General features: G+C 36.8%; 1 protein-coding gene across 1 annotated transcript in view; it reads left to right on the top strand.

Moving 5' to 3' along the window:
- Positions 1-9,088, top strand: part of C2H18orf63 (chromosome 2 C18orf63 homolog) — a 34,887-nt gene extending 25,799 nt beyond the window's left edge. The window contains exons 10-12 of the mRNA XM_047769473.1: positions 774-957; positions 7,833-8,834; positions 9,032-9,088. Coding sequence (XP_047625429.1) covers positions 774-957; positions 7,833-8,834; positions 9,032-9,088 — 1,243 coding nt within the window. The remainder of the gene's footprint in view (positions 1-773; positions 958-7,832; positions 8,835-9,031) is intronic.
- The last annotated feature ends 9,936 nt before the right edge of the window (positions 9,089-19,024 follow it).

The following is a 19,024-nucleotide window of genomic DNA, read 5'->3' as shown; positions in this document are numbered from 1 at the left end:
ATTTGCCTTCATTAAATGCCAAGACATTCCAAGTCTTCAGAATATTTTTCATCAGAAAAAGTAACTGTTCTTAAAGAACTGTGTTCCAAGTTTGAATATAATCTGTATGTATTATTTTCCTGTACTGAATTGTTATTGCTCTTGGAGATGCAACCTGTTTATTGTTTAATATAAACCCTTATTTTTATAACCTATAAAGATCATGGTATCTTTTTTATAAATCATTTTTGAGATATCTTAGTTTGCCAGTCTATGTAGAAAGCTGTATAGTGAGGGTACTGTGAGTTGTCTTTTTTATGGGTGTTAAAAGAAATTAAGATCCCTGTGAGAAAACATGCTTTATAGCTTTGGATAATATGGAATAGCAATGTATAAAATAGTTAGGATTTAGTTACGTGTGTCTTTTTAGCAGTTATGATTTTAAGACCTTTTTACTTCCATTAAAAAATGCTATCTCTTGGAGGAGTTCCCATCGTGGCGCAGTGGTTAATGAATCCGACTAGAAACCATGAGGTTGTGGGTTCGGTCCCTGCCCATGCTCAGTGGGTTAACGATCTGGCGTTGGCATGAGCTGTGGTGTAGGTTGCAGACACGGCTCGGATCCCGCGTTGCTGTGGCTCTGACGTAGGCCGGTGGCTACAGCTCTGATTCGACCCCTAGCCTGGGAACCTCCATATGCTGCGGGAACAGCCCAAAGAAATAGCAAAAAGACAAAAAAAAAATGCTATCTCTTATCTACAAAAAATGTTCCATTTTTCTTTAACATTGTTCAGATACCCTCTCAGTTGCATCAGAAGTCAGCCCATACAATTTTTTCCAAGGGTAGATGTGGAAGGTGTTTTGAAAAGTTTTCTTTCAGATTTAAAATCTAAACTGCCCCATATATGTGGATTTCCCATAAAGATGACAACTAAACCATGCTACCACACACAAGAACTAACTAAACTGCATCTGCAGGTAAGAGATTTCATGTCCTTCCAAGTCCTCTAAAACAGGGAAAGCACCTACATTACTTAAATCTCTTGTCTTCAGTGATGGACTACCTAACCTATTGTGCTATGTCTTTTCCTCTCAGTTCAGTGTTTCCTTAATACTATTTGTTATGATTGTACTTAATCTTTTGTCACTGCCATTCCTTATGAAGTATAAGTATTAAGTTGGTCTTATAGTAGTATTGTCTATTGGTGTATTTCTTCTAATTTAGCACATCTTCTTGGAGGGCAGAGAGCATATTCATCTTCTTATTCCAAGTGCCTGGTACATAAAAGGTGTTCATTAAATGTTTTTTCAAAGAATAAGTGAATAAATGATCTTGTAGGGGAGTTCCCATCATGGTGCAGTGGAAACGAATCTGACTAGGAACCATGAGGTTGCAGGTTCGATCCCTGGCCTCGCTCAGTGGGTTAAGGATCCAGCGTTGCTGTGAGCTGTGGTGTAGGTCGCAGACGCGGCTCGGATCTGGCATGGCTGTGGCTGTGGTGCAGGCTGGCAGCTACAGCTCAGATTAGACCCCTAGCCTGGGAACCTCCATATGCTGCAGGGGCAGCCCTAAAAAGACAAATGACAGGAAAAAAAAGAAAATCTTGTAGGAAGTATGGAAACATTAACCTCATACAACTCCAAGTTTTCTTAGAAGTTATGCCCAGTCTGATTGCTTGAAAAAGCACTTGGATAATTCCATTTATAGAAATTGAATTAATTTGGCAGTATTTTCATTGTAAGATGATATGCTAAGTGAAATCTTATTTATGAGATAAAGTATAATAAACGATATTGATGAAGAAAATATGGTGGCCTGTTTTCACACTCAATAGAGTAAGATTTCTTTCTCAAAAGAAAACAAAAGGGAAGCTTTTGAAGAACAAAAGGGAATTTAACTTAAAATTTTCAGCAGTGATCTTTCTTTTAATTGACTGATGTGTTTTCATCAAAAAGAAAGACAAAAGTTTGAATAATTTGAACAGTTTGAAATATAATATGAATAGTTTGAAATGCAATATGAATTATTTGAATATTTTTCTCTTCTCCGTCTCCTTTCTTGACTTACTACTGTTCTGTGTTTATTGTAGCTTCCACTGCTCTGGTGATTTCAGCTTTCACACGGTGTTGATTTGCTATGGCTCAAAGAGTATGCCTCGTTATTTTTTCAGCTTTGCTGCTATGGCATGCTACTTGCTTCATTCTCTTTATAATCCTCAAGTAAAATTCAACAGAGCCAGTATCTGACAGAACCCCTTTTATCTTTTCAGGCCAGGTCACATCATCTGTCTAGTACTGACCAGCATGTGGATTTGGTATCCTTGGGGTAGGGCTGACATCTCATATAAATGCTATAAAAACATGACAGCCAAGATATCAGGTGCTATAGGCAAGGCCATTTCCTTATCAATGGACAAATACCAATTGACATCTTTATGATAATGAATCAACATTTTTTTCAGACATAATATTTTTGTCTTTTTTTTTTTCAGACATAGTATTTTTAAAAGTACTTGTTGGCCAAGCCCAAATATGAGGAATTTAGAAGATATGTCATTACATCTAGCATTATTTGAATATACTTATTGAATACTTAATATATTCAGGCCATGTCTGTCTTGGAAATGATGAATCAAGACAATATATTTGTGAAAATTGACTTCTAAATGTAAAATAACACTTATTTGGATATTCCGGTCTTATATATTGCTCCTGACAATTGGAACCTTGACAAAAAGAATTTCTCCTACTCAGTTTTATTGAGTCCTTTCTGTGTGCCAACTACTTTCATGTGTATTCTCACTTAATCATCAAAATAGACTCTTGGGATAAAAAATTGTTTTCTCAATTTTGCAGAAGAAACTGAAGCTTACCACATTCCAGTAATTTAACTGAAGCCACACAGTTAAATACATTGTAAAATTAAAATGAACCCGGAGTATCAGATTCTTAGTCCTAGAACTGGAAAAAGTTTAGATTTGTGGTTAAGAGCTCAGGCTCTAGAGACGGGCTGCCTAGTTTTGAATCCCTTACTGCTTTTATAATCTTGGGCAAATTATTTGATCTCCCTGTGCCTGAAGTTTCCACAGTTGTAAAACGGGGTATGATGTGGTAGTAATAACAGCAGTTGACACAAATTGGGCTCTCTAGGAGGCCTACTCTGAAATGGAATCCAGTGCATGTGGTGTTATTTAGAATGAACACCTACAAAAGGCAAGGAAGGAAGAAGATTGGGTAAAGGGAGATGTTAGAAGCAAAGCAGGTGTCAGATAACTACGGCCAACCTTCTGAAGAGCACTGAGGCTATCTGTGGCCTATCACAGTGGTTCTTCCATTTGTTTTGGGGTTTGGATCACCCAGGGCAAGTTCTAGGGCAAGGAGAGTTCTAGGGCAAGGTGGGTCTCCATAAATGAGGCAGTCTCTGCAGGGATTAATTCCCAAAGTTGATTTGCTGACAGCACCCCCGCAGTGAGAGAACAGCCCTTCCTTGAAGGAGATCTGGGCAGCACATCACCATTTCCTTTGCAGTACTTCATTAAGCTCTTGTTTGGGGTTAGATTATCTTACTTGGAACAGTTTTTTGTATTTAACGAGCTCTCAGTAAATGTTAGTTCCTATTATTGCTACAACCTCATGTTAGCTCTAAGATTCATGCAGTGCTAAAAAGAATAAGTTTAAAAAGTGAAAAATAAATTGATCAAGACTACTTGATAAAACTCAACCAACCTAAAAAAAAAAAGTAAATTATCAGGAATGTTTTAGCCAAAGTAGCTTTAAAAAAAAAAAATATGGAAATTCTTGAAGATACATAAAAGAAATTACTGTACTCTTATATGCCCATCATTAGCCTCCTCCTTGACATGTTTTTGGGGTGGGGAGGTAAACTAGTATTTTAAAACACATCCAAGATATGTTGTTATTTAACCTGGGAAAACTTTAGTATGCGGAGTTCCTGTGGTGGCGCAGTGGTTAACGAATCTGACTAGGAACCATGAGGTTGCAGGTTCGATCCCTGGCCTTGCTCAGTGGGTTAACGATCCGGCATTGCCGTGAGCTGTGGTGTAGGCCGAGACTCGGCTTGGATCCCACATTGCTGTGGCTCTGGTGTAGACTGGCAGCTACAGCTCTGATTAGAACCCTAGCCTGGGAACCTCCATATGCCACAGGTGTGGCCCTAAAAAAGGCAGAAAGACAAAAACAAAACCAAAAAACTTTAGTATGCATCTTTTCTGATAAGAGCTTTTGTTAAAAAATTATTTAACAGTAATTCATTAATATCATCTAATACCAGTTCACGCTCCAATTCCCAATTCATCTCAAAGATTTATAGGTTTCGTTTAAATCAGAATCCAAGCAAGTTCTCTATAAGTTGGTCGTTATATCTTTTATATCTCTTTTATTCTATGAAACTCTCTTCCCTTTTATTTATTCCAATTATTTACTGGCAAAACTGGATCATTTGCCCTGGGAAATGTCCCATATTTTGCGTTTGAATGATTGCTTCCTTGTTGAGTCATGTCTTTTAAACTTAACTCATTCTTCCATGTCCCATATTGCCTACAAACCTGTAGTTAAATCTAAGCTTAATTGAGTCCTGGTTCAACTTTAATCAAAAAATACTCAGGTGGTGCAAGACATAGAAACAGATAAAATGCATTTGATCAATTTAATCTAATTAAAATTAATCTATTTAATAGATAAAACGCATTTGATCCATTATTATGGTCAATTGTCAAGCTTCATGTAATCATTTCCTTAATTCTAGGCATCCATTAGATATCCATTCATATCTAAATAATAGATTAAAGCTTTGGGTTTTCCTCTATAATTTTATGTTAATGTACAGAGTTATATAAAGCGTATGTAAAGTTCTAGAAATTAAAACTCAACTAAGCCTCATTTGCTACTGACATCTGGTAGAACAATGATAATAATATGGTGAACATATGCTTTTTGTTAGGTTATGACTTCACAAAGCTTTGGTTTGTTGGCCAGTTAAGTATTTTAAGTTCTGTGAATTATTTATGATTTCATCTGCTGTTTACATAGGCCCTTGTTGTAGTCTTTTTAAAAATTTTGAATGTAAACCTAGAGGTTTCCCCCTTTGGGCTATTTACTGTATTTTAGAAATTGAAAGAATGAGTAAATAATATATTGACAGGCTAGGGGGCAAAACAAGCTCTTGGAAATTATTTCTATCAGATGCATATTCCTGAGAGACAGATAAATATGGAAGAGGGTGTAATGTAAACACATTTCAGACACATATTCTAGATAATTTTTAAGTCAGAATACAATTAATCTTTTCTGATATGAATCTGCCTAGAATGAGTTTTTCTTTTGGTATCTCAAGGAGTGGGTATGTTGTTTAAAAGTTTCTATGGTTTCTGAAACCAAATAGTCCAAAAATGGCTGTTCTTTGATTTTCTGTAGTTGATTTCAACTTAATTCTTGAACTGTTTTTTTCTTCAAATGGAAAAAAAATCAATCTAGAATCTTTAAGATGATTCGGTCAGTTCTGACAAAACATCTTTTTGATGTGGTATTTCATTCAAATTTAGGAATCATTCTCCCCATAATAGCATCTATCTGCAGGGGAAAGCCTGTGTATGGTAAGGGCAGTGGTGTGTGGTAAAGTGCATCTGGTGTGTTTACCTAATATGGTACACATCAAGAGAATGAGGGCCCTAAGCTGTGTTTCCAGATACCTACAAAGCTGGTGAGTAGACACTTTTAGGCTTCAGCTAACTCTCCAACAGGAAAACCAAAGCATTCATAAGTAAACTTTTCCTAAGAAACTATAGAATATGGCTGTACTTTACTTTACTTCTTCCTTCCAAATATTATATGAGTGCACCTGATTGGTTGATCTTAAATCACATACTGAACCCTAGGAGCAAAGGAGGAAACGTTCATTCTAGATTTCTGGGCTCTAGAAGGAATGCTAGAAGGAAGGTGGGAAGGAATGTTGAACACCAGTCCACCGTATCCATCACATCCATTACAGAGTCACAGCTGAGCAATGGAGGGGAAAAGGGAGGCATTAACTTCTTGACCCAGATTGGTCTAAGATTGCTGGTCTAAGATTGCTGGTCTCATATGGTATCTTGACACAGATGGTGTGCAAGGTTTCTTCTAGCTCCCTTGTGCATATAGTCTTTTTTAAATTTTTTTTTATTACTCAAATGAATTTATTGCATCTGTAGTTGTGTGGATATAGTCTTAAGAAGAAGAATTCCATCCCCTCAGTCTCTCCAGAGCTATGCTGTTAGTGGGTTTCAAGTTGTGAATCTGTGTGTTTTTTATGTTGGAGTATGAGAAAAGAATCTGTGTTCAGTGTTTCAAGTTATTGTCACAGGTCACTCTTTTACAGACACTAAGACTTAATAGTATTGACTGTATTTTAAAGGACTATAAATGCGTCCCAGCAACAGATGAATAGATAAGTGTGGCACACACATACAATGGAATGTCATTCAGCCATAAAAATAAAAGAAATTCTGACAAATGCTACAACATGGATAAGCCTTGAAAAGCTAAATGAAAAGGATAAATATTGTGATTCCACTTATATGGAGTACTCAGAGTGGGCAAAATCATAGAGACGAAAGTAGAATAGAGTTTACCAGAGCTATGAGGAGAAAAAAATGGAGTTATTGCTTGAAGACTACAAAGTTTCTGTTAGGATAAAGAAAAAGTTTTGGAAGTAGATAGTGGTGATGGTTACACAACAACAGTACAATGGGCATTGTACTTAATGCCACTAAATTGTAAGCTTAAAAAATGGATAAAAAGATAAATTTATGCTTTATATATTTTTACCAAAAATTTTAAAAAAGACTACAAACGCTTGTTTCTCTTTGATGTATCTGACAAGTCAGCTTGACAAATACTTGCTAAATTGCTGCCAGGTACTAGGCACTTTGGTAGGCAATGAGAATACAAAATGATTAAGACATAGTCACTGCTATAGTGTCAAAATCCTACTTATTCCGAAAGGCCTAGTATAGTTACAATCACCTTTCCATTATAATCTCTTTGAATAAGTATTTTGTTAGTAACTGTGTGAAGGATTTAAGAATGTGAAGGATGTAAGGATAAGTAACTCATGGTTCCTACCTTCAAAAAATCTAGTGTCTACCTAGGGAGGTTGAACTTACACACTAATAGTGCTACCTTGTCCTATTTTTTTTTTTTTTTTTTGTGATAAATACTAACTGGGAAGCTGAGGGGGAAAAAACGGGGAGAAGAGGAAAAGACTTCTGAGGGAGACAGCAACATGCGCACATTTGGAAGATAATGATAGTAGTTAAGTGTAAAGTTTTTATAGTTGATTTATATAGAATTTGGAATACAACTTCATCCTAAAATATTAAAAGGATGATGTCCGAAGAAGGATACAGATCATAAGAAATAGTCACATGTCCTGGAGTTCCCATCGTGGCTCAGCAGGAGACGAATCAAGCTAGGAACGCTGAGGTTGCGGGTTCGATCCTTGGCCTTATTCAGTGGGTTGAGGATCCGGCGTTGCCGTGAGCTGTGGTGTGGGTCACAGATGTGGCTCAGATCTGGCGTGGCTATGGCTATGATGTAGGCTGGCCACTACAGCTCTGATTAGACCCCTAGCCTGGGAACATCCATATGCCTCGAGTGCAGCCCTAAAAAGACAAAAGGCAAAAAGAAAAAAAAAATTCACAAGTCCTCAATAAAGCTCATTTGTTTTTTGTTTTTCTTTACCTGTTGTATATATTATAGTGTTACTTTATATTCTTATTCTGATGGTATTTTATATCATCGCTTTTCCATTAAGGACATTATTACATTTTCTAAATTTCTAATCTTTATCCTTTCAGGAAAACAAAGTCAGGCCGCCCAATCTAACCACTAAACAAAAGTTCAGGTCCTCTCTGGCTCAGGCACCTTCCATAAGATCCGCCCCAGCTCAAAGTCTTCGACAGTGTTCAGTAGCCATGCACCACAAGGTGGAGCTTTCGGTCAGCCAGCCAAAGCCCTGCGTGTCCTCAGCTTTGCACCTCCAGGGAGAATCTGTTCAAAGCAGAAAGAAATCCCTGTCTGATAAGGCAGCACAAGTACATTTGGAAGTACCAAAGCTCAACAGAGGAAATACTCCAATGCAAGACATAAATGTTGGCTCCCGACATAATATTGCTCCTAAATTCATACCAGTTTTCAAAAATCAACCAATACAAATGAACAAAAATATCTTAAAACCCGAGAACCTGAAAAGAAAACAGCATATTGTTATAGAACCTAAGTTGTTTTCACTCAAAACTAGTGTGATCCAGGATGACAAACTGAATTTAGATCCAGTTATAAAAAAAAGATGTAATCGCAGCATTCAGATGACTGCTAGAAATGTAAATCCAAAGACTTCTAGATCTCTGCAAGAAAAAAACACTGAGTCCTATGAAAACACTGAGTCCTATGCTTCTAGTGTAAAATCATTGCCTGTGAGTTTAAATGAAAGTAAACAACTATCTAATAGTTCAGTATTTCAGGTGTCAAATAATAATTTAGGTGTAATAAAAAGTGCTGTTGACTTCCAAGCAACTGGAAAAGAAAATTTGACAAGCAAATATAAAACACAAATCTTAAGGAAAGGCCACAATTCACTAAAAGTGAAAAGGCAACCATACATTTTTGAATCAGACACAGAAACAGAAGATCCCCAACTGCTACATCAACAAGCAGTTGATGATGTAAGTAACCACCAATTAATAGTAAGCAGAATACCCCACAGGTCTAAAAGAGAATTATGTCAGGAATCTTCAAAAACTCCAAAGAGGCCTCATTCTACTACTATCCGTCATGGACAATCCAATTCTAGGAACCAGGTAAAGAAAAATTTTTTTAATTTTAATCTGGGGATATTTATCATGTGATAGACCTTTAAAACCCCCAAAATAAATATTTAAATTATTCGTCCAAGGACTTCTAGAAACACATTAAGAAACAGATTATCTATTCAAACACAACTGCAAGTATATACCCTTAATTTATAACAAAATGTGATTCTTCAATCTGGTTACAGATACGTAACTTGGACAAATCAAAACCTAAGAAATCTCTCATCATTTCTAAAGCTTAGGACATGGATGTGAAAGAAGGAAATATCCACCAGGTAATTTAGGTGATATCTTCTGCTTTTTTTTTATTATGCTGTCCAAATTGGAATTGCCAGGTTTAGGGATCCCCAATCTTGTGTACCAAAGAATTCCTTAAAGTCTGAAAATCAGCAAGGATATAGAAAATGGCGGGGATAGTACAACCCTTGACTAAGGACTGTAAACAGCAACTGCTATATGTTGTAAGGCCTCTAAAAATGGATGAGGTAGAGAGGACCAATCACTAGCTCCCACCCACTCTGTTCTGGGGTCTTTGTAGAGAGGGCGGGGCAGCAGCAGACTGCCTAAAGATGGAAAATTCCACAGCCATTAGGACATCTACCTTTTGGACTCTCATCCAAGATAATTAACCTTAAATGATGTCTCAGAAGTTAATCATTAAGTTAAAGTTTACTCCAAAAATTTTTGCAGTGCTGGCTAAACTTAAACTTGAGGAGTTCCCGTTGTGGCGCAGTGGTTAACGAATCCGACTAGGAACCATGAGGTTGCGGGTTCGGTCCCTGCCCTTGCTCAGTGGGTTAACGATCCGGCGTTGCCGTGAGCTGTGGTGTAGGTTGCAGACTCGGCTTGGATCCTGTGTTGCTGTGGCTCTGGCGTAGACTGGTGGCTACAGCTCCGATTAGACCCCTAGCCTGGGAACCTCCATATGCCTCGGAAGCGGCCCAAAGAAATAGCAAAAAGACAAAATAAATAAATAAATAAATAAACTTAAACTTGAGATTTAGCTGATAATGCTAAGTCTATGCCAGAGCCACAGCAATGTGGGATCCAAGCCTAGTCTGTGACCTAAACCATAGCTCACAGCAACGCTGGATCCTTAACCCACTGAGCAAGGCCAGGGATTGAACCCACATGCTCATGGATACTAGTTGGGTTTGTTACCACTGAGCCACAATGGGAACTCCTCAATTCAAATTTTTTATGAACAATATAGAGAATGTTTCTTCTTTTCTCCAATTTCTTTCTATAATTAATAGAATTTTTAGTCTGAACCAAAAGGTACATAAGTCTATTCTTATATGTTTTATAATGTTATGTTTCATGTAGTTTTTGATGTCTTACTATATGTAGTAAGTAGGTGGTTGGGGAAAGATGTATGTTCTAGAATGCCTTAAAATTTTTTATTTTCATTTTTTTAAATAAATGATATCTACTCTAGATTTCATATTGTTTTAGAAAGATAGCACTTTCCCACTTTGAATTACTTAAGAACCAAATGATTTTTTACAATGAAAAAATCATTCCGGGAGTTCCCGTCGTGGCACAGTGGTTAACAAATCCGACTAAGAGCCATGAGGTTGTGGGTTCATTCCCCAGCCTCGCTCAGTGGGTTAAGGATCTGACTTTGCCGTGGTCTGTGGTGTGGGTCGCAGACGCGGCTCGGATCCTGAGTTGCTGTGGCTGTGGCTTAGGCCGGTGGCTACAGCTCCAATTAGACCCCTAGCCTGGGAACCTCCATATGCTGCGGGAGCGGCTCAAGAAAAGGCAAAAAGACCAAAAAAAAAAAAAATCATTCCATCAGCTAGAAAGAATAACATAATGAGAAAACAAATCATAGGATATCATTATAGAAAAGAATTTTCCCCAAATATAAAATTCATATATACACCTATAAAAATTTTAAGTAATACAAAACAGTTTCAAGAAAAAAGGGAAAAAGAAAAAACCAAAACAGAAAAAAAAAACACCTGTGATTCCTCTTTGCAGAGATAACCACTCTGAACATTGATGGACACCTCGCACACACTTCTGTGAACATGGAATCAGGCTCCATACCCTGCTTTGGAAACTCTTTTTTCACTCAACAGGTTTTTTCATAGTTGCATAGTATTCTGTTGCATGTGGATATATTGTATATGTAACTTCCCCTACTGATTGTCATTTAAATTGTTTCCAGCATTTCACTGTAACAACTTCAAGTGCTTCCATACACTGGAAAAAAAAAAAAAAGGGAGGGAAACAGAAATGGAGTTTCTTTCCTAACTAGTATTATTCTGGCTTTCAAACATTTTAGATGTTTAATGTATAAATGAGATATAATTATTGTGGTAAGATATTTAAAATAAACCAAAAATCTTCATAAATATTCCACTGAAATAATCTTTCATTAAATAAAACAGAGTGAGCAGAAAGACAAGTATAAGTGGAACTTAAAATTTTTTAGTATGATTTGCTGCTTTTGCTACTTTAATTTAAGGCAAAAAAGAACAAAAACTCTACTTCAAAACTGTAAATATAATTCTTATTCTTGAAAATGTACCTTTTTAATTAATTTACTACATACCTTTATTGTAAACATTTTTTCAGAATTATCTCTATTTTATAATTTTTAATGTTTTTATAGGGAAATACATCTGGTTTAAAGCCTATTTTGAGTGTGCTTTCTCTTTCTAAAATAATATGTTAGATAACTAGTAGATTGCAGTAAAAAATAGTACATATTTTTTTATGGAAGTGCCCTTAATAGGGATGTGTATCTGGTCACTTGGTCATCTACAGCATGTACTTATTCTTGAAACCAGTGTCCCCCCTGTTGCATGTATAGGCTGCCTTCCTGCTACTGTCCATTTATCATACCCCAGGTAATAAAGACTTATTTTACTATTGCACTTAGCAAAATAATTTAAAAAGATAAATCCACTGCTTAAGTAGTAGTATGTAATATCTTCCAATTTTTATATGAATAATCTTGATAGCTCCTCCTCCATTTAATTAGTGTCTAAAACTTAGAGTTAATAGGAAAGTATTTAGATAAATGTTAACTTACATGGCAAAGTCTGCTTATGTTAGGATCAGCCTATTTACTGGTGTAAAGTAGGTTTATTTTTCATCTTATAATATTTACCATATTGAAATATTTACCATAAAATATGTACACAAGTAACATATATACATATATCAGTATATGTATGATTTACTAAAAAGCTTCATAGACTGATTATTTACTATTACAAGTTCAAAGGCAAGATTCCAGACCAAATTGTCATGCTGAAATTCACTGGAGAGTTCCCATTGTGGCTCAGCAGTACCAAACTCAACTAGTATCCATGAGGATGCAGGTTTAATCCCTGGCCTCACTCAGTGGGTTAGGGATCCAGCATTGTCTTGAGCTGTGGTGTAGGTCGCAGATGCAGGTTGGATCTGGTGTTGCTTTGGCTGTGTCGTGGGCTGGCATCTACAGCTTGGATTAGACCCCTAGCCTGGGAACTTCCATGTGCCACAAGTGCAGCCCTCAAAAGACCAAAAAAATAAAAATAAATAAAAAATTCACTGGAGAAATCAATGAAGATTTTACTTTGTTTTAAAGTTTATAATTTTGAAAGCCAAAATAATTCCACATCCAAATAAGGAAAACTAAATTGTACTTCCTTGTTTAAATTTTGGGTAATTTATATGCATCGTGGAATAATTATCACCTTGGCCTCAAATCATTCTTCACATTCCAATTTTATGTTGGTTTTAGAACCATCATAATTTTAAAACCATAGATAAATGATTTTATGTTTGCCTACATACAGAATCTTAAAAGACTGGCCATTGCATTTAAAAAATAAATATGCCAAAATTAATGCTAAAACTTATATCCATAGAAATGTAAAAATGCTTGTTGTATACCTTTCATATTTTAAATTTCACAGAATTGCTTCCTATATTAATATTTATTTATATTTTATTATACATTACTATGATTACATATTACATAATTATTTTATTTGTTGCTTACATAGCAAATAAGTTAAAAATATGGGTTAGTCAATGACTAGCTTTTATTTGACTAACCAGTTCACTAACAGTTTTTGCTTTTTTTCAAATTGCACATTAGTTATTATGCTGGAACTAATAATATATTGGTTATTTGTTGTTGCTTGAGAATGGTCAGTATTTAAAAATGTTTAAAGATGTCATGTCATTATTTATTGGTGCTTAAAATATTCGTATTATATCCTACATAGTGTCACAGTATCTTATTTTTAATTAAAATTTTCAAGTAAGTATATTTTTCTGTGTCAGGGTAACTATATATAGGAATGCAAAGGCTTCCATAAGTTACAAATTCTTTTACCTCTGTGGTTCCATTTCTTCACAAACATTTGCTGCTAAGCCCATGTAAGCTATTTTAGATTCTCACCATTTAACAAAACTCTTATTCTCAAAGTCTTTCATGCCTTCATGCAACAGACATTTATTTAGTATTTGCTATGTGCCAAGAGCTAGTGTGATCCTTGGGATGTATAAGTGAACACTAGCAGGGAGAGATAGACAATGAACAGAACAAATAAATAAATTATATAATGTATTATAAAGTGACAAGTGTAGGAAAAAAATAGAGCAAGGTAAGGGACATGGTTTATGTAGGCTTTCTTGAGCAAGGACATAAAGGTGAAGGAGTCAAAACCCTAAGAAAAAAACAGAAAGGTAAATAGAATCACTTTTGCTCTTAAGATATATGATAATCCAGATTTGAAACAGAGCTGTGTTTTCATGATGATGATGTTGAGGAGTGAAGGGAGCAGAAATTTAAAAGTCCAGAGCATGCAAGGACGGAGACCCTGACTTGAAGGGCCAGCCACACCCTGCAGCACACACACTTTGCTGGAGCCCTGAAGGCTGTGCCCATGGTAAAGGTAAGCCATCAGTAACTAGCTCCATTCGCTCCACCCTCAGAGTGCCATGGGGGTGTACTGCCTTAGTGGGAAAAGAATAGGCAAAAAAATCCCTGTAAAGGGCCCACAGTGGATTTCTGCCCAAACTCATATCACCAAGGTGATCTAAGAAACCTCAAACCAAGAATTTAATGTAATACCAGAGATATAAAATTATCAGAAATACCAAAACCTTTAGGGAGAAAACTAAACTTTATTGAATTATATTAGAAAATATCCAAGTAAATGTGTCATGTTCATAGATTGGAACTCAGTAATGGAAAGATTGAATGCAATTTTGATTCATATTTGAACATGTTTGTTTCAGAACTTGATAAGCATATTGTGAAATGGATACGGGAATGCAAAAGTCAAGAATAAACAAGGACTCTTAGAGAAAAACAAAAAGGGAGAGCTTGCTCTCCAGATAGCAAGATTTATACAAAGCTGTAATAATTAAAACAATATGGTAGTGGTATGCAGATTAACAAACCCCTGGAACAGAGTCCAGAAATGGGGCAATACATAAAAGATTTTATACTATTACTGTTCATAAAAGCTCAAACACAGTCTAAATCTTAGAAACATAAGGAAGCAAGACATGAATGAGTTTACATTCATGTGTAGTCCAAAGACAGGAAAAATTGAGTCATGTTGTCTAAGGATGCATATATAAATGTAAAAATTATAAAGAAAAGCAAAGATATTATCATTTAAAAATCCAGTGCAGTGGTGCCTCATGAGGGAGGGAGGGAAGGAATTATGACTGGGGCAGTTAGATGGTAGGGGTGGTAGGGAAGTCCTTCTGGAACAGTGGTAATATCCGTTTTACTTCTTGTCCTCAGTGATAGTTATACAGGCATTGACTTTATAATTCTTTATTGAACTGCACCTATATGTTTATGCACTTCTCAATATATGGGTCATTCTATTTCATAGGTGTGTTTGTTTTATTTCAAGAGAAATAATACAAAACTAACAAAAACCTTCACACACAAGCCTGAAGGGTCTTGCCTTTGGGGCCAAAAGTTAGTAAAAAAGGTTGTAGTTCATAACAGCTGCGCTGTGACAGTTCTCTGAAGGATGACGGTGGATGCCCAGGGCTCTCAGAATGTAACAATGGCTTGAAAGCAGAATGAGCTGCTTTAGGAGGGTTGTGGGAATGCGTGGTTAGGGCAAAGCGCAATGGTAATGCAGCACAAGTTGTGGGATTCACAAGGTTGTTTAGTCCCATGAGGCTCATCTGTTCCTGCCCAGAATAATGTGGTTTAGGATATTTCTTCATGCTTTTCCATCCAGCAGTTCAATTTCTAGGAGTTTATCCTCACAAAATTATTGGATAAGATGTCAACTGTATGTACACATGATTGTTAACGTTTTTGGTAGTGAAAAAATTGAAAACACTACAGATACTTATCAAAACAGTGTTGTATCCTTATAATGGTTCCCAACCACACTACTAAAAATTTGCTCATGATTCGCAGTTAAATAGAAATGCAAGTTGCAAAACTATGTGGTATGAACTGATTTTTATTTTGTTAAGTGTATGTAGGCATAGACAGTGTCTGGAGAAATATATGCTTAACTATTAAAAATAGTTATCTTTGGAAAGAATGAAATATGAGCGATTTTTGCTTTCTATTTTATACATGTCTGAATTATTTGAATTCTTTTTTTTTCTTTCTTTTTTTTTTTTTATTTTTTATTTTTTAGTGCCCACACTCACAGCATAGGGAAGTTGCCGGGCCACGGATCAAACCCTCACTCTGCAATGACAAGAGCCACTGCAACTGGATTCTTAACCCACTCTGCCACAGCAGAAACTCCTGTATTTTTAAATAGTTGTTTTACAATGAAAGTGAAAAGTTTTCTATTTTGGAGTAAAAAAAAATATGTTGTATTGTCATTGAATGCAGTATAGGAATGCCCCCACTTGTAAAAAGAGTTTTATGGAACTAGTTTCTATTAGACCTCCTAGGGTGCTGCAGTTCACTTAGCATTTTCTTCCTTTGGAGGTGCCTTAATGTGTTTGTTTTTGGGTGGTAACAGACTGCAGCTACAAGAGTTGTAACATACATTGAACTCTCTTTGTGTTTGCAAGCAGTATTCTAAATGTTTCACAGCATTCACAATAGTCCTTTAAGACACACATTGCTCTAGTGTCTTAAAAGCACTTACATGCTCACTTGCCCAAGATACAAACCTTTCTTCAGTTAGTTATTCTCAATCTTTTCTCTCCTCTGCTTCCATGTAAACCCACCCCCTGTAGGAACATTTCTTATTTCATTCAGTGCATCTCAAAGTGGAGAGTGAGGGATTGGGAGTGGTACACGGAGCTTGTAAGTTTGAAAAAGCCCTTCAGGAACCAGGGTGTATAGGAAGGGAGTTTCTTCCCCCTTCTCTTCTGTTTCTCTTGTGCATCACTCTTAACTGGTTTGGGCCAGCACCCAGGAGTCTTCCCAGTTTACTGCACTGGGAACTATTTCAGAAATCTGTATAAACTGCTCTCAGGTATCAGCAAAAAGGCCTGTCTCCTCAGAGATCATGATCAAGGTTTCCAGAGTCAAGTTGGTGTTAACAGATTTCCCTGCTGACCCTCCCAGCCCACGCAATTGCTTTGTAGATGGTGAAGCTGTAGGACTGCCGCGCTTTCCCTAGCACCTTGTGATCTACTGCCTCAGAAGATCTCCACATTCACTGAGCTGACTTTGGCACCCAGTATAAAAGGCAGTTAATGATTACGACCTAGACCTTAATGGCATATCTATAAAACAAAGAACTTTTATATGTTATAAAATTGAGTAAGCTCTGTTTCCCAGAGCAGTAAATTAAGCCTGCCTTTTTTCCTCATAAGAACCAGTTTTAGTACTTTGTAAACTAAAGTAAGCCATGTTATATATGAGGCTGCTGAGATGAAACAAAGGAAAGTATTTTTAGTCATATTTCTCTTTAACCAAATTTACCACATTTCATTACTTTGCTGCCTACTATGGCTCTGTGGTCCCTAAGGAAATAAGTAGATGAAATTGAGAATGAAAACAACATAAAGTAGGATATTCAATACCCCAGGTTTCGTATACCCAATCGGGTTGCACAATGATTAAATTTAGTTCTAGTTAACCTGATTTCAAGGGCAGTTCAATTCTAGGGGCTATATGAGAAGCAGAATGCTTGCTTTATATTATCAGAAAATATTTATGTTGAAACATGGTTTTGAGTTTCCTTGTCATATAGGAACATTAACACACAACAGATGGATTCTCCTTTGAGAGATCATTGAGTATATTGTATTTGCAGTATCAATTTGACAAAGATATTCTTTGGCCAAGGAGAGCACTAGCTCAACATTCCTTGCTGTTTCCTCTGCATACACATATGACCTGTGGCATCTCTGCCCCACTGTGCTCTAGGAAAAGGTATAAAGTTCAATCTGAATGTTGGGACCCGTGATGTTTCTTACATACAGCTCCATTTAGACTTAGTCTCCCAAAACTTTGCAAGCCTGGGTGTATGTCTCAATGTTTCAAAAGAGGCCCCAAAGTATTGAGGTTTTGTGTAACTCCCAAGGAAGAGCTTTCAGAGATTTAAAGATGATTGTACAACAGAGCCGTGTAATTGCTTCCTGAGAAGGGGAGAGTGGGATTTCCAAATCAAGTTTTGTCACTTTTGCCTGGACTGGCTTTAATTAACTGGTAATTCTTCTGGAAAATGTGGAGGTAGACCAAATGCCCTCTAAGGTTCCTTCAAACCTGCTTGCTCTTTGCTGAATGACAGAATGTAAGACCAGAAAGAGATCCTGACCAACAAGTCCAGTTTCTTTGCATAACAGTGAGGGAACCAAGGTATATGGAGTAAAGGTGGTTCACATTATTGTCATAATTATGAGGAAAAGACAAACATGTTGCTTTCTAGTCCCATCTTGCTCTAAAAAAAACAAACAAAAAGCACATTGTGAAAATATCATGTATTCAAGAGTTGTAAAGTATCTATGTGCAATTCAGTACCTCAGAAGCTTCATAAACCCCTCCTTCTGATCACATCCCCTTTCTATCCCTAGGGAAGAAACCATGCTCTTGAATAGTTTATTAATCATTCTCATGCTTTTCCATATAGTTACACAATATATTTTAATGTCATAGAAATTGACAATACTAGATTATTCTTTGGTGGCTTTTTTCTTTCATTCAACATGGTTTTGAGGTTCAACCATGTCAGTGCCCTAGTTGTTGCTTATTCATTTTCCTTTTGATCTACTATTTCACTGTATGAACATACCATCATCTATCCATTCTGCTGTTGATGGACTTTGGATTATATCTGGATGGCATTTTTTGTTTGTTTTGATTTGTTTTGTGTGTGATTTTCACATATGCGAGTTTCTCAACTCTGGACTTGATATGTGAAGGCAGAGCCAGTAATTGCAAAAGTGACATTTGAGCTGAGTCTTGGAAGGAGATGTGAGGATTGTCAGAAGAATGTTCCAAAGAGAAGGATCAATATACAGAGGCTCCAGGGAGAGAAGTGGCTCCAGGGAGAGAAGTCTTGTAGTGGTCTAGATGAAGAGCAAGAAGGTCCAGTGGGTAGGGCATTGGAACCCATAGGAGAGTGGTAAGAGATCTAAAAGGTAGCAAAAGTCAGATCATTTGGACATCGTGTAAAGGTAGATGCAATTGAAGTCTGGTGAAGAGGCCTCTCTGGGTGATGCATGGAGAATGGGTTATATCGGGGACAAAACATAAGGCCTGGAGAGCAATGAGGAGGCTGCTGTGGTTGTCCAGGCAAGAAATAGTAGAGGCTTAGATAAGGAATATTGGCGATGGAGAGATTTGACTGACTCAGAAGTATTTTCAAGATAGAGAGAGGTGGATTGGATATGAAGGGTAAGAAAAAGAGAGAAGTCTAGCTGGAATCCTACATTTTTACCTTGAAAAACAAGGCAACTAGTCATGGGCGTTACTGAGATGCAGAAGGCCAGGGGAAGGACAGAGGGAGTTACCATGATGCAGAATGCTAGGGGAAGCAGTAGAGAAAATAAATGTTTTTATTGTGGCAGTGTTAGGTTTGAGATGCTAAATAGACATCCAGGGGGAGTACCTGGTAGGCAGTTGGATCTGTGAATCTGGAGAAGTAAGTTTGGAGTAGTTGGCATATCCCTGGTAGAGTCCCGGGATAGGTTAAGACTCCTAGAGGAAGTATACAAGGGAAGAGGTCCAAGATCTTACCCTCAGGTACCCCCAAAAGTTTGGGGACAAGCTG

The sequence above is a fragment of the Phacochoerus africanus genome, chromosome 2, assembly GCF_016906955.1.
Source record: "Phacochoerus africanus isolate WHEZ1 chromosome 2, ROS_Pafr_v1, whole genome shotgun sequence".
Taxonomy (NCBI): domain Eukaryota; kingdom Metazoa; phylum Chordata; class Mammalia; order Artiodactyla; family Suidae; genus Phacochoerus; species Phacochoerus africanus.
This window is presented reverse-complemented; position numbering and strand designations above follow the sequence as displayed.